At 33.9% G+C, this 16,370-nt stretch overlaps 1 protein-coding gene across 3 annotated transcripts in view; it reads left to right on the top strand.

Annotated features, from left to right (window-relative positions):
- Positions 1 to 14,918, top strand: part of CUL2 (cullin 2) — a gene marked incomplete at its 5' end in the record, with an annotated part of 49,269 nt that extends 34,351 nt beyond the window's left edge. For all 3 annotated transcript variants that reach the window (XM_082014620.1, XM_082014619.1, XM_082014618.1), the window contains 7 exons: positions 62 to 214; positions 615 to 692; positions 4,374 to 4,440; positions 5,621 to 5,823; positions 8,358 to 8,459; positions 9,192 to 9,308; positions 14,059 to 14,918. In XM_082014620.1, coding sequence (XP_081870746.1) covers positions 62 to 214; positions 615 to 692; positions 4,374 to 4,440; positions 5,621 to 5,823; positions 8,358 to 8,459; positions 9,192 to 9,308; positions 14,059 to 14,190 — 852 coding nt within the window. In that variant the 3' untranslated portion in view covers positions 14,191 to 14,918. The remainder of the gene's footprint in view (positions 1 to 61; positions 215 to 614; positions 693 to 4,373; positions 4,441 to 5,620; positions 5,824 to 8,357; positions 8,460 to 9,191; positions 9,309 to 14,058) is intronic.
- Between the last annotated feature and the right edge of the window lie 1,452 nt (positions 14,919 to 16,370).

Raw genomic sequence — 16,370 nt, 5'->3', positions numbered from 1 at the left:
CATAGTTTATATAATAAGTACTGTTTTCACTGTGAAACCTGTTAACAATATTTCTTTACAGCAAGCCTGTGGTTATGAATTTACCAGCAAGCTCCATCGAATGTATACAGACATGAGTGTTAGTGCTGATCTCAACAACAAATTCAACAACTTTATCAAAAACCAGGACACGATTATAGATTTGGGAATTAGTTTTCAGATATATGTTCTACAGGTACTAATGTATGTTTTATTACTATTGAGTTATTTGTACTTAATTTCTATGTTTTGATAACAAGTGAACAATTTTTCTAACTATGAATACTTCTCATACGGAAACTGACACCTTGTGATCATTGTGGAATAATTTATTTTCTGGTTTTTTCTTTTTAAAATTAACCTGCTAACACACTAAACAATAGTGATGTAAAATGCCTTGTGTTCTTGTTTTGAGTTAATACCTCAGTGGGGTGTGCATAATGAGTATTAAAAAATGAGCAGTAAAACTTCTGGTCTAAATTGAATGTCCTAAAGCATAATATACACTATAGATCTGTTCAATAGTGCTGGGTTTTTTTCTTAATGTAAATATTGTATGAAAATGTTAATACTTTTATTTTTCTTGATACCTTTAGGCTGGTGCATGGCCTCTAACTCAGGCTCCTTCTTCGACATTTGCAATTCCTCAGGAACTGGAAAAAAGTGTACAGATGGTAGGTTAGTAGGAGGCTTCTTGTAAATATGTGTAAAATGTAAAACAACTCCAAACAAAAGATGATCACTCTTAACAGAGAAAAACCTGAGCTGCTTCAATTTGTATGTAAATCATGGCTATCCTTTTTCCACTCCATATGAAATTTGGAAAGGTCGCATGAATGATATGCTGAATTTATGTATGTAGTTGCATAGCTTTTCATTATTTTTGACAATTCTCTTCTACACTTTGTGATTGATGAGAGAGATACTAATAAATGCAATCAAATTAAATGGGTTGGTTCTTAGCTTTAAAACCAATTCCTAATATTTAGGTAAAAGAAGATTTTATTTCCAATATTAAATCTGAACAGGTTTAATAGCAGATTGAAGTGCAGATAAAGATTTCTTGTCCCATATTTCATAGAAGCCATTCAAAATCAAGCTTCATGCAAACTTCTTTAAAGCTAATTTTGCAAATTCTCAAAGCAATAAAGGTTTTACTTTGGCCAAATATTCTCTTTTTATGTGATTATTTCTGCTTTGTAGAGGTGGAATATCGTACTACTTTTGATTATGCTACTGTGTTCTAAATGTTATCTGTACAATGTGTTAAAATACAGAATATGTGTGTTGATCTTTGCTAAAATGTTTTTATTGGTGAAGTACATTTTAGGCAATGAAAATTTCATATTATTGGACATAACAGATTTTTTAAGCAGTTTTTATATCTTAAATTGCTATCTGATCTAAATTATAATAGCAAATTGCTGCTGCTGTTGTGAAGGAGCTTTTTCATGTATTACTACTAAGTATTAGAACTATTTATTCCGCTTTTATTTCTGCTGTATTAAATGGCACTTGCTTTTAGTATAATTATATATTAATTATAATAGTTTCCAACCCATACTATGGGATCCACAGAAGATGCTTGATGACATTTTGCTTTTCTTTGTGGGTTTGAAATAGGAGTATTGTCAGTTGTGCCTCAGTTGGAAAATTGTAATGGACTTGCGTATCGGAAGCAGCTCAGAGTCTGGGTTGCTTGCCTAACTTCATTGTTTTGCCAGTTCAAAGGAGCAAACTTATTCATGTGTCACCTAGCTAGAATTAGTGCTCTAAATTATACTCATAATCCCCTGAGGAAACAGAACATGACCTTGGGGAGTCTGAAAAATTGACAATGTCTGTCTTTACTGTCAAATTTGATTATTTGACCCATGAAGACAGAGTTTTCTCAAGATTCTGGCCAGGATTTCGAAAGAAAAAAAACATTTTGCAGTTGCAATGCCAAGTATGGGAGTACCTCTGTAACTGGGAAAACTGTTGAGCAGCTTTTTCAGCCTCCAAGACTGCTGGAGCTTCCTATAAATATATATTTATTTGAATGGTATACAAATACTGGGTTTGATACTACGTAAGCTTGTGGATGGAGAAACACCTGATTCTTAAAGAGGTCAAAGTCCCGCTTTTTGTATTTTCCTTCGATATTAATCAAGCTGCCAGATGAATCAGCGTAAACCAAATTGATGTGCACAGTATTGGCTACATGGGATATAGGGAGTTTTGATCCAATTTCCAATTTAAAGGAAAGGTTCTTTGAATCTGCCTAAGTTTTTTCTTCATTGACAAAAAGTAGATAGACCTTACATTAGGATTAGTCTGCAAGCCACACTTTCTTGTTTCTTTCAAATAGAAAGTAGGAGAGCAAAATTTCTTAATTTCTTAATCCTTAAAAAAACCCACAAAGCTTAAATACTAATACTAAGGAAACGAAGGTTTAGCAGGCACTTGCCAATATATGCAGTCTGATTTGTTCATTTTGGCTATAGGGATAATACATAGAATTAAGGTCAAATTTATATTTTAATTTTTCCCAGCCAAATTTCAGGACATCCAAGAGAATGCCATAGCTTTTTAAATGCTACTAAAAATCCCCATTTTTGTATTTCTCCTTACAAGCAAAAATATCAGACTTTTATATTACATATGTTAAAATAAAATCTGCTTTTTACAAATGTTGCCTTAAACTTCTACTTTAGTCTTTGGAGAAATTCTTCCTTTCTTTCCTGTCAGAGTAACTTTTCTGCATCAGTTTAGCCCACAGAATAAGTAAGCTGAAAGCCATGTCCTCAAAAGGTTTTTTTAGACATTCTGGAATATCTTTATTCGTTCTTCAAAATCTAGTGCTTCATTTCATTTCCCTAGGGCTTTTTCTTATTCTCTTTCCACTGCTTGCTAGTTTCCAGGAATGGCAGGATGGATGGATTGCATATAATATGAGAACAAGATGATTTTGCTGCTTCTCTGTAAATTTGATTTTTCTTACCACAGTCCACAGGTCATTTATGCCCTTCCTTCTCTTATTCTCTGTTGGTGAAAATTACATTTAAATGTACCTAAATATAGCTTGGAAAAAATCTTCTAGGAATTGCATTCCTAGAGTCTTCTGGAAAGTGGTCTTACTTACAGTAGCCAGATTTGTGCCCTTTAGGGCCAGATTTCAACTGCATAGCTAATTTTGACTTGCACAAAACCAAAAGCTTCCTTAGAGAGAAGAATTTTAAAATTATTTTTAAGGCCTTTTCTTGTTTAGAGATATTTTTTTTTTTCATATTCCTTTTTTGCTATATATTTGTGTGTGTATAATTTAAATATCAGGAGAAAATGCTTTCCAGAATGACTGATGTAGCATTTCTTATAATGACAAGAAATTCATGTATAAATCAAAAAAGAAGGAAGAAATTAGCATTACTACTAATGCTAGTTTTGCATATAAGATTTTTAAAATACTGATTTTGAGGGGATGCTTAATGTATGTATTGTAATATATGCTTAATATATGTATGTATATAATGTATGTATGTATTTAGGATGCTTTTGGGTGGCAGCACAACTTTGAAATGTTACTTCCTAAATCATAAATGTGTGCTGCTTTGTGAAAATAGGTTTTGGAAGGTTTCACCAGAAATTCAAGGATCTGTAGTCGCGTCTTGATTCTCAGATGTTTGCAAACTGTGTAGTTGTGTCTAGCCTGAAACCCATATTGAAAGGTCGCAAAAAGTGTTTCAAGTTTTCTCTTTTTGAATTCCCCTTAAAAATACATTCAGGAATGTAAGATGAGATTTCATTGTGAAAGTCAATGTGTAGCTGACTGCGGGGAAATACCTGTTAACTAAAAGTTTATGTTTTTTAAAGGACGTTGTTAAAAAAAAAAATCAATAAAATAGATTTTCTGAATTGATTTTAAATACGATATCAAAGCCATGGAATATAGTATGATTTCACTAAGGTGAAAAAATAAAAATACACTTGTTTTTATGTGGAATTGGAAGGAACAGAATAATAAAACCTATTAGGATTGATTGCTAAAACCTCCTAGAAATTAATTTAAATTCAGTAGAGTTGATACTTCTTTTGGAACTACGTTATTTTATGCTTTGAGACTATGAATGTGTCAACAATCTTTTTTATTTAGTCATCAAGTGATATGTTAATATGTTCAAGTAGTTCAGTAAATGACTGATGTTCACTCCATCACCCATCTTCTAAAGGTAAATGCTGTCATGAATTGATCTGCAATGTTGGCATCCAATATGGTAAACATAAAATTGGTATTTCTTCACTGGGGTGGTAGTGTGGTAATAAACTATTGTAAGTAGTTATATGTGTGACTAATTGAAGTTCATTTTGTTTTGCAGTTTGAATTATTTTACAGTCAGCATTTTAGTGGAAGGAAGCTTACTTGGTTACATTACCTTTGTACAGGTAAAAATAAGTGCTTTGCTGAACTATACATCTGACAGTTATATCTTAAAAGTCCTTTTCAAATGGCAGCAGACTTTGGAGTTGGAACATTATGTTGCATATAAAGTCAACTGACTTATTTTGCATTATAAATCAATTTAATATTGGCTGCTTAGTATTTCCAAAATTTATGTTTTGTAAACTTGCATATGTTATCTGTGATTTATTAAATCCAAGTAAAACTAGAGTTGTACATTCGTAACTACAAAACAGTGCTGGAGAACTGCTGAGTTAATAAAAATTACTCTGGAATTGCTTCTGTGGTATCATGTCCCTTAGCTGAATATTAAATAATTTTAAGAATGCGTATTATACTATTTTACTTAGATATGTAAGTATCTAAGTAAATACATATATATATTTACTTATGTTTATATTTCCTATGTAGAAATGTGTGTTAAAAAACATCTTGGAAGAGATACATAAAATTGTAGCTTAGTTTAGTAAGAATCATTTAATAGTATTTTATTTCATGTGCTTTCAGTGTCAGGCTTTAATGACTGAGCACCACAACATGTTACGTGGAGGTGAAAACCAGACTAGCATACAATATAATGTAATAAAAATGTAGTTCTGATAGTAGAAGGTTGCCATTAACTTGCACTCGTCTTCACACACAAAATCTGAATCTGCTTTCAGGCAGATTTCTTCAGTGCTTTTTTTTCTTTAAATTACAAGGGAATTTAAAGAATATAAGAATATTATAAAAAATTTTACTGAACAAGTCTTTTATTTTGTTTTTAAATCTTCTTTTAGAACAACTTCCCTGTAATCACTATCGTGTGATTCTGTGTAAGCTATTAATAATTGAAGTTTATGCATTGCAATGCATTAAGGCTATTTGGAATTTCCTTTTTTACTTACTATAAATTATATTGCATTATTCAAATTCAACACTGTAGGTTTTCTTTATTCTTGAAAACACTACTGTTCTGGTATTCATAGTTAATCGCAGTTATTTTTATTGCATACCACATTCTATATGTGTAAATTCATATCGGTTCTTACGTTCCCATCCCAAATGTTAAATGCATACTCAGGTGTGAATTGAATTACTGGACAAGGTGCTCTAGTAGTTAGGCTTCAGATGACTTTTCAGCACATTACATCAGTTTATAAAATACTACTTGTATCATTACAGGTGAAGTAAAAATGAATTATTTGTGCAAACCTTATGTAGCCATGGTCACAACATACCAAATGGCAGTGTTGCTTGCCTTCAACAACAGTGAAACTGTAAGTTACAAGGAGCTTCAGGATAGTACACAAATGAATGAGAAGGAACTGACAAAAACCATCAAATCCTTACTTGATGTCAAAATGATCAACCATGACTCAGACAAGGTATGCAGTAATGATACAAAAAAGTTTTGTGTTCTCAGTCTTGTGATTCTGCTATTTATTGAGGGCTTTTTTTAATGTAAAAGTTTCCACTGTTTGCCCTTTTTTTTTTCCCCTAAACTGTATTCTTGACCCTTGTGAACAGTTATAAATCTGTATTTATAAGGAAAGAGACAGGAGGAAGTAGACTGTCTTTGTTTGCTCTATATGCCTGTAGCAACATGGTATGCTGAAAAGGTAATAATGCTGGGACTCTTTATTGCTTCTGTTGCATTTCATCCATATGGCTTTAGACTCACTGCTGTTGGAGGGGAATACTCTTTAAAAATACCACTTTCAAAGTTGTACTGGATCATAAGAAGGAGCCTGAGTAATAAACCAAAGGGTCTTACAGAGATCCTAAAAAAAAAATATTTGTGGGATTAAGAGACTGAAAGTAACAGCAGCCACGTTCTTCCTTGCTGACACATTACAGGAAGGAGGAGGGAGGAGGAAAGGGAGCAAGGGGAGCTTGTGTGAGAGGAATTTTGCTGCAATTTGCCAAACTCTATCATTCCATGAGTTTCATGGAATTCCGGCAATATCTGGGCTTTGTTTGTGGTTAAGGCAATGGTTGATACAGGTTCTGTTTCTGTCTCTGCCTCGTACTTCTGTACGACCTACATGAAACCAGTTACTCTTTTTCCTATACAGCAAAGGGCACAAATGTCTATTAAGAAACACTACAGAAGTGCCTGTGATATACCATACAAACTTCAGAATGTGCCTCCAACTAGCCCAGAAAGCCCAAATTATTCAGACAGTATCAAGCAGAAGAAACTGAGACAAGCTGTTCGCTTTACTTGCAAGAAGAAATCCAAAGCTGCTCTGATAGCTGCTTTTTTTTTTAACCAGGAAAATATTAAAAAATGGAAAGTGAGATCACAAGGAAGATCTGATGCTTGGCTGAAGCATAGGACATGCTTCCAAAATCTAGAAATGAGCTCAGGTTGGAACAGTGGCTGGGAAGATGTCTGTTAAACCATGGGTGAAATATAACATTGGGAGCTATTACAGAAAACAGTGAGATTTTTCATAATCGTAGAAAGTTGCCCATTATTTAAGTTTTTACATTTATTTCTATCTGTCGTATAAGATTTGGCCAGTTTCCTTAAGCATATGTCATTGAAGAGTGAACAGTACAGATTTCCAACCCTTTTACCTCTTAACATTTGCCACTGCATTTTCTGGTTCTTTAACTTGCAGGCTATTGTATTCAAACATCTCTGGTAACTCTGTTTTCCTTGCACTCCGTCCAGCAATGTGAAAGCTGATCTGTAGACAGACTATCAGCTTACTTATTTAATAAGACAGTGAACTTTAGTGGCTTAAGCAGTGAAATGAAATACACTAACTTCTCTTTACCTGTGTCTGAGCACAGAAAAGTACAGTGCATTAAATGTTTGCTTTTTGGTTTTTTTCAAAGAGAAAAAAAAAGAAAGAAACTTTTGGCAACATCTTTGTTGGTTCATTAGAATCATGCTTTTTGAATTCATGCACAACACACAATTTATTTTGGTTTATACTCAACCATGTAAGCACAATAGTGCTAAAATTTAATGTTAGCTTATATTTCTTAAAGCTCTTGGTCTTTGCCATTTTATGTTAAATGTTCTATACTATGCCTGGGTATTATAAAATATTATAATAAAGAATATTTGTTGCAGAATATAAAAGTAGAATTAATATTGCTTTGAGTATATATTTAGATAAATATTGACTATGTTTACTACAGTATTTGTGCTTGAGGCAACCATCGTTTGGCAAGATTCCAAAGTCTAAGCAGCCCAGTAACTTTATTCTGCTGGAAATTGGTAATGCTTGTAGAGACTCTTACCTGGAAACTGCAAAGATGGTCAGGTCATCAGTGTTAGTTGAATGTAAAGGTATTTGGGCTGCAGGGAATAGTTACCATTTATTGAAAAAAAAAATGGACTTTTACATGTGTGGAAAAGAATTGAGATTCTGACAGGAAAAAATTAGAAATGTACAGATAGATGAGGAACTGTAGAAGTTTCAGTTTGTCAACTGTTCCTGCTGTAACGTAACAAAATGCTTAGATGTTTTTCCTTAAGTTCTGGAAGGCAACATTAGTAATAGTTGTGAAAGCAACAGTGCACTCTTTTGAGGTTCTGCCATAAATAAATGCAAATCCTACTTTCTCTTAAGGCAGAAAATGAGTTTAAATGGAGAGTGTTTGCAACTAAGGTAGCTGTAAAAGTATTAAAACAGAAATTGCTTTAATCATATTGACTTGTTAACAATATTCATGTATGTCAGAGTTCTTTTTACTGTTTTCTGAAATAGACTTGATTTCTAGGTTAGTCAGAACGCAGCTTAAACAATTGATGGGCTTCAAGTGGCATTTTAGGATTTCCAACTACAAATCTGCTGAAATTGTTTGTATTTATGCAAGTCCCTAACTGTGATTTTTCAAGGGAAATTGTTATAATTTTCTTGTACCATTTCTGATTTTTTAAAAAGATTCTTTATTGCAGGAAGATATAGAGACAGAGTCTACGTTTTCATTAAATATGAACTTCAGCAGTAAACGAACAAAATTTAAAATTACTACATCAATGCAGAAAGACACACCACAGGCAAGTATTCTTTGGTGTTTCTAGCTTGAACAGCTTAGGAAGGTTACTTTTCTAAAATTGAATTTATTGTATTAGTTTGGTGTAAGCAGATACAAGTGTCCCTGTGTAAGATTTGCATCACCATAAAGAAATCCTTTAAGTTTAAAGCTTAAGCACTGCAAGTTTTTGTGTACTTAAAATATAGGCAGGAGAAGATGTAATAGCAAATTAGGAAGAGGAAGAAAAAGGTAAACAAGAGCTATTGCTCTTGTACCAAATGGGATTGACATTTAGCTTGTCTTATCTAATGAGACTTTTTTGTTGGTGGTGTTTATAAAAGCAACTTATTCCAGGAACAGCAGAACCAATCTGTTTTCCTATGGTTTTGTGTCCTTCATAACTAAAATTAACTTCAGTGTTGATAATACACGTTCCCTCCGTATCTCCTAAGACATAAGATTTTGTACAAGAGACGTTTGTGCTTCGAAACGCAATACTTTATAGTAAATTCCACCTGCCTGCCTTTGTAGCAAAAATGCTGGTTGGGTGTATCTCTCTCTTAACTTCCTGCTGACTTTCATGAAACCTGGTATTCTTGATTTATGGAAGTACTTTGGCTGGAATTGAACTTCACCTACATTTTTGGTATTAATTGACCACTTTTAATAAAGTAAAAAGTATAGATTCAAGATACTCTTACAAAGTGTTTATTGATCTTATATTTTAAGCATTACTGTTCTTCCTATATCGCAGGAGATGGAACAGACCAGAAGTGCTGTAGATGAAGACAGAAAAATGTATCTTCAAGCTGCTATAGTCCGTATCATGAAAGCACGTAAGGTGTTGCGACATAACGCTCTTATCCAAGAGGTAAGATGAAATCCTCTTCTTAAACATGATTTGATAAAAATCTTCAGGATAGTTGAGTAAGACATCTGACCACAAAACTGTCCCATGTTAAAACGAATACTTCAGTGAAATTGGTGAGAATTTCATTGGAGTCTACTTTGAACTGCAGTACTGGAGCACTAGCTGTGATCCCTCAGTCTTCTTAAATGTGTCTTAGCACTAAAGCATTAAGTGCATCTGTACGACTACAACAGATGTTGTATCCTGTAAGAATCATTGCCAGAGCTGTAAGTTCAGTTGGAAACCTCAGTATGAATATTCTAGGTATGAAGCTTCCACAGAAGCACCTGGCTAATTTTGAGCTCTAATCGTGATTTTATTCTAATTCATGTTTTAAAGTTGTCCGAGTATGTAGACATGTACTTCTTAATCTCCCTTTTCCATTAAGTGGTACAGTTGTCTAGATTTTTTAGATTCTAGATGAATGATCTGTGAAGTGTGACTGACTAACTAGGAAGGAAGTACTGTTTCTTTTGTTTTTCTCCTACTTTCCCATCTGTGCTAGTTGCCTGCTTAATGGTATTTCTTATTCCAACCTGACCTTTGCTCCTACCCACCAGTTCCCAGTTTTAGTTTTCTCAGCCTTCTAAGGCGTTCATCCTTCAGTCTTAATTTGTTCTTGTGTCTCTTGAGCCTTGCTGGATAGCCTCAGAGTGGACTGGTGGGAGAGGTAATAAAGATGCCTGCTTTATTGGACCATTTTGAGCATGGAGGTGGAGAGGCATTCAGTCATTTTGAGATCTGCTATATGCTTTCAGTCTTGTGGTGATGGAGGAACCAGTTTACCACACCACTTAATTTTTGTCTCCTAAAAAAAATAAGAGAGATTTAAGTCCAGAACTGGCAATGTGAGACATCTTAAAGGTTTTGGATGTTGAAATAGTGCTTGTACACAAATACTCTGAAAGCAAGCTTAATTTAAGAAATCTGATTTTGAATATCTAAAAGATGAGGCAGCACAGGTCCTGATTACTTCTCAAAATCTTTGGTTATTTGGTTTCCTGTTACTTAAATCATCCATGCAATTATGATAAATTCTGTAAGAATTTACAGTTAAAATTAGAAGATGGTAGGCAAGCCCTGTTTCATCTTTGAAAATACTTTTTTCTCCCTATTCTCAAATTCTTAGAAAAAGTTTTCAGAGTGTCCTTTGCTTGAGACCAGTTTACAAGGGTGGAATAGATTACAAATTCTTATATTTCAGAAACAAAAAAAATCCTTTCTGGTTGCTTCTTCCTTTGTTTAAATCAGGAGGCACTGAGAATGGTCTATTAACATCAGGAGCTTTTTCATGCTTTGCAAGAAAGGTGGATATTTTGATTGTCACTCAGTTAGAAGCTAAGTAGAGAGTGAAGTTTGTGCTCCATTTATCTATCACCAGCCACATCCACCTGTGTTGTTTTTTTACCTTAGCTTTTAAGTAAATTTATGACAGTTTTGAAAATCATACCCTTTATAATGTAGTCTTTAGTTCTCAATTTTGAATGCTAGTTATATCCTAGATGGAATAGAGCATTTAAAACTGAAGGCTAGGTTTATAAAGAATGATATCTATGCTGCAGTGTAGTGTGGGGACCTGACGTAGCCTTAAATGAGCAATTGTGAAACCTCAAGCAATAAGGTGAAGCAGTGGAAAAAAATCCACCAGGGTTTAATTTTTCCTTCTTTTTTGCACTCTGAATTAATTTGTGCCAATCTCCATGCTACCTCAGTTAAACTGTTACTGGGACCTGAGCTTGATTCTTTAAAATGTTAGGTATCTTCTCTACAGTCTGTCATATAGATGTACTCGTAGGCACTTCAGAAATTATTGCCATGTTTTAGAGCAAATTGAGCAAATTGTGGGGAGATACGTTTTTGTGTAGTTTTTAACCTATTTTTTACCTATTTTATATATATACATATATTATATTATATATATACATATATATTATACATATAATACATGTATAATTTTGCCTAGTTACGTCTGCATTGAGCTCAGTAATTTGTTTTGCTTCACGTTGTATCAATAATACCAAACTGCCAGGTGGTTCTGAGTTGAACATGCTCAGCTTTCTCACTAGACTGACCTTTATAACCATCACTTCTATTAAACTTTTAGAGTATGCATAACTAACTTCTTGGCTGTCCAACTTTGGTTTTTTCCCTGTTAACCTGTAGTAAGATTTTATTTACTGTCAAGAGTCTTTTCATTTCTTAAAACAGTCATTTGTGATATTGTTACTAATTATGGTGACATTGTTGCTTTTATCATGATGTTTATATATACATTATATATACTTATATATAATGTATTCACTTAAAATTTCTAGTCTGACTTCCTGAGGACTAAGAATTAATATTTTGAAAGGAAGTCTGTTTACTATGAATGGTTAATATTTTCTCACTTCTTTAATATTTTTTTCTGAGATATAAGGGCAGGAATTATCCTGTTGTTAGAGATATGATTGAAAGGCTCCTAGCCTTAAAGCAGTTAGGTCTCATTCTAACAGACTACAGCAGCACACATTTCATTTAGGGTGAGGTGTCCAAGAAAATACTCGAGGCCCTCGGTAGACCTGTATATGTCAGCATGTGGTCTTTGCTGAATTGTTAATTGTGTTAGATACGCCCTGATACTTTTACTTTTAGCTCCATGCTGCAGTCTTTTGCAGGATGAGGTAGCTTTTCCCTTAAAATGAATAAGGTCAGTGGGAGTAGTGGAGGGGAAAGGTCAATGCAGTAATTTCTAGAAAATTTTTTATCCTGACCATCAGGTATTTCTATCCATCCTTCTTATTTGTATTATCTTAGATAAAACAAAAACAAAACAAAAAAAACCAAAAAAACCCCTTATCAATACAAAATTATGTCTTTTGTTCTCTCTGTCCTAAGTAAATACATGAAGTATGATGATGACAATCAGTTGAGACTGAAGTTAGGCGAAATCTGAGCAGATCTATTAGCTTATTAGCACCAAGTTTCTTCTCATTTGTACTGCCTTGGAACGTACCAGACCCTTGGCTGTTAGCCCAACAAAACTCACTCTTTTAAGCTTTTTGTTTGCTTTGCTGGGTGAGTTCTACCTGGTGAGTTCTGTTGGTGCTGATAGGGCTCCAGCAAGCTCTAGAGCTGGGACAAAGCCAGCCATGAAAAGTTGTAAAGAAAACAGGAAATCCAGCTGAAAGAAAAATCACTTTCTTTACAGCACAAATGGGAAACTACAGGCAAAATATATTGTGACACTTGAGTAGTAAGATCCTTTGTTTGAAAAATTTTACAACTTAATAGATGTGCATATTCTGTTACTACACATCATTTCCTCCTCTTCTCTACAAGAGAATGGGCAAAACTGAGAACTATTAAGAGACACCTAAAGTTTTGCCTGCAGTGGCAGTTTCTTCCACAATGCATATATAGATTTGCTTTTACAATAAATAATTTTTTACTGTATGTATTACAAAGTTCCAGCACAGACAGATGGGACTTGCCAAATCGTAGGGCTATCTTTGGTGACTGAAGAAAGAGAGGTTCATCCTGATTGTCTCAAATTGTATAAAAAAGGAGGTCAGTGGTAGGGGAACTCCATTTACGCCTTCCACGCAGCTGAGCAGTTCGAGTGCCTTCCAGGACCAGGTGTACAGCACTACATGGGCTGGAGCTTAGACAAAACACAACAAATCCAGCTCGTATCTCATATCCTGGCAGCTGCAACAGCAATGAAGTAGTGTAACTTTACAAAATGATTACTGCTTGTACTGTGTCTTTTCTGATGAAAAGTGTCATCTAGGGCTTTTCAGCAAATCTCCTGAAAAAGAAGTGTTATTTTTTCTTGGAAATTTGGTTGTCTAGTGCAGTAGAATCTCTGAGGATAGGTGGCATTTTTAATATGTTTAAACTGTGCTATTAAGAAAGAATAAGGTCATCTTATAACATTATAGTCAGATTTTTTTAGTAATTTGCTGTGTACCTGTTTACATGTCTTCTAAACACGTCTTTTTAATGCTATAAAGAAAGCACAGGTTTCACAAATCTTTATTAAATGAAAATGTCTTCTCTATCTTTTTCCGATAACAAAAGTGCTGATGGATGAGAAGAAATTTGTGTTCAACTTTAGAGGTAGTTTTGAAAAACACAATCAAGTGAAATTTAACCATTCAGAATTGTATAAACTATTATGAAAACTAAGATTAACACATTCTTCAGGCATTTAGTTTCCAAGTAAGACTGACATAACTCAAACAAAATTTGGGACTCCGTAAATTAAATATTCCAGAATGGTGACAGTACATAAACAGAAGTAAAAGGGACCCAGTCTAGGAAGAGAAGTCAGTTAGCGGAGCCAGCATGAAAAGGCACATATGGTTTTACAAAATTTTCACTTTGCTTAAACTGTGATAATAATAAAGTGAAGAAATGTGTTAATATTAGATTAATTTTTAACCTGAATGTTTATCTTCATTTGTTCTGTGACAAATTAAGCAAGTAAGAGGACTGGTTAACATGCCAGCAAACTAACCAGCGAGCTGAGGCAGTCAGTTTAAATGCCCTGACGCTAATGTATAGAGATGCTTTGTTGACTGTTATAAATGACCTATTCCAGGTTTATTTAATCCTGTCTTTAAAAGAAAAATACACTGAATTTGCCGCAAAGCCCTTAACGAATATTTCTATAACACTTATAACTGTTGTAAGAAAAAATAACTCCAAAACTGTCTTTCTTTTGCAGGTAATTAGCCAATCAAGAGCTAGGTTTAACCCAAGTATCAGCATGATTAAGAAGTGTATTGAAGTTCTGATAGACAAACAGTACATAGAGCGAAGCCAGGCCTCTGCAGATGAATACAGTTATGTAGCATGATGTTGCTATCCTGCAGGTATGATTGTAAGGAGATCATTGCTGTCACTGTTTGGTGTGTTCCTGTGGGAAGAGGCAGGCCTGTGCCTCCATAATTGGTCACTTGGCAGCCCCTGTTTTTCTGCTGTTTACAACATCACCAGTGCCATGTCATGAGCGTCAATGAAAATGCCTATAGATATTTCAAGCTCATGTCATTATGACATTTCTTAAAACTTTACTAAAAGAATGAGTGAAGTATTGCTGAAATGTGGAAAATTGGTTGGGTACCATGCTTTTTTTTTTTTCCTCCCCTTTCACGTTTGCAGTTGATGTTTTTTAATGTATCTTAAGACAAAGTAAAAACAAACAAAAAAACCACAAAAACAAAAAACCTAAATATTGTAATATGACAGATAACCTAATAATTGTATCTACATTAAAATGTAAAAAAAAAATGACGAACATGATACTGCTGCTTGTCAAATAAAAAAAATAAAGTTATATAATGTGTCTCGAATGATTGTAGAAATGGATATAGCATTAATGTCTGTAAATATTATTCAGACCTGGAACAGTAAAAATAATGTTATGTGTTAGGTTTTGGATAACTTCAGAAGTAGATCTGACGTAAGAACTAATTTATATAAAACTGAATACTGGGTATGTTATGTTTGATGTGATTATAAAAAAATATTTATGGTTAAGTGCACATCTTGTTTTCTTGAGATTAGGCTAACTTACATTCTTAGTGCCTGAAGGCCTACTCTGGGTCTGTTAATCTTACTCTGCAGGAGTATGTTACAAGAGAAAATAAACAGACATTTGAGGGGATTTAAGTAGTGTAGTTCACAAAGAGCTAGGAATGGTTATCATGAACATCAAAGATATAGTTCAGTGGCTTGTGAAACCACCCTATTAATAGGAAAGAATATAGCACACTGGTAATTGAAAAAATGTTGTTTCACTAATGCACTGAGTAGAAACACTGCATGGATAGGTTCCTATGTTTGTTTCCACATAAGCCCATACTGGTTTTTTCTTGTTTTCTTTCCTAGCTCATATGGTTATATTTATCATATTTTGTTTTCCTCTGCCCCAAATAGATTTCTGGCTATTTGGGCAGGACAAGAAATCCATGGGCTATTTTATGTCCTGCATTGTTCATCAGGGATGGCATGGTGACTGTTCACTCTCACATAAGCAAAGTATAATTTTAAAAGGTACTCACTTTACTACTGGATGTAATTGGAGTTTAATAGCACTAAGTGTGTGAACACACAGAATGGCTGCTGCAGAAAAGAGCTTCCTCATGGCTTCGCCTGCAATTATCACTGACAGGATAAAAATATTAAGTTAGCTTTAAATATTCTATTTTTGCCAAATTTTATTTGTGTGCCTGTAAAAATATATATCTAGATATAAATTATTTACAGTATTTTTTTAGATCGTGTGATATTTCATCATCTACTTGAAGTCCACAGATGAAGAATTAATTTTAAAAGAAAAAGCCCTTTGGGGGGACCTCTTTCTTCTTTTTTCTTTTTCTAGTTCTTCACTGTACGAAAGGTTTCACTCCGACTCTCAGATTGTTGCTGTCTGTTATTTCTTAAGTGGGATTGCATTCATATGTCATCTGGAGGTTATAGTAAACTTTATGTAGTTAACTAGAAAATGCATCAAGAAGCGGTAATATGTTTTCCTTACGTGGATTTTGCTGAGGGCAAGTAAAGGGCAATAAACAATGAAGGGCACTAAATATTTCTTCCATGTTTATGGTATTTTATCCCACTGTACTAAGATCTAGATTTTTTTCAAATGGATTTATGTCTTAAAGAAGTGGGGTTTTTAGCTGATCATAATATGGTGCAGTAGGTCATTGTCTAAAGTGCTAGTTCAGGATTGTATAGGTGTGTTGGGAGACATCAAAGGTGCTTAGAGTGTCACTAAGTGTAGTAAACAAGAGACACATTAGCATAGCTTTTGACTGGAGTGACTTTTAATCTGTTCCGATGTGAAAGGTTTCTGTGCTTTATAAAAAGTAATTCATTACTTCTTATGAAAAAAACTAGACTAGAGGAAATACACAATAGAAAAAATATTGCCTGAACATTGCATCATCAGATCCTTTCTCCAGAAAACAAACTAACAGTGGCACCAAAACTTCTGGAATTAAATGTGTTTTGTCTTGTAACTTGTGTATA

The sequence above is a fragment of the Phaethon aethereus genome, assembly GCF_964289735.1.
Source record: "Phaethon aethereus genome assembly, chromosome: 2".
In the NCBI taxonomy this organism is placed as follows: Eukaryota; Metazoa; Chordata; class Aves; order Phaethontiformes; family Phaethontidae; genus Phaethon; species Phaethon aethereus.
The sequence above is the reverse complement of the archived record's forward strand: the minus strand, read 5'-3'. Positions and strand labels throughout refer to the sequence as shown.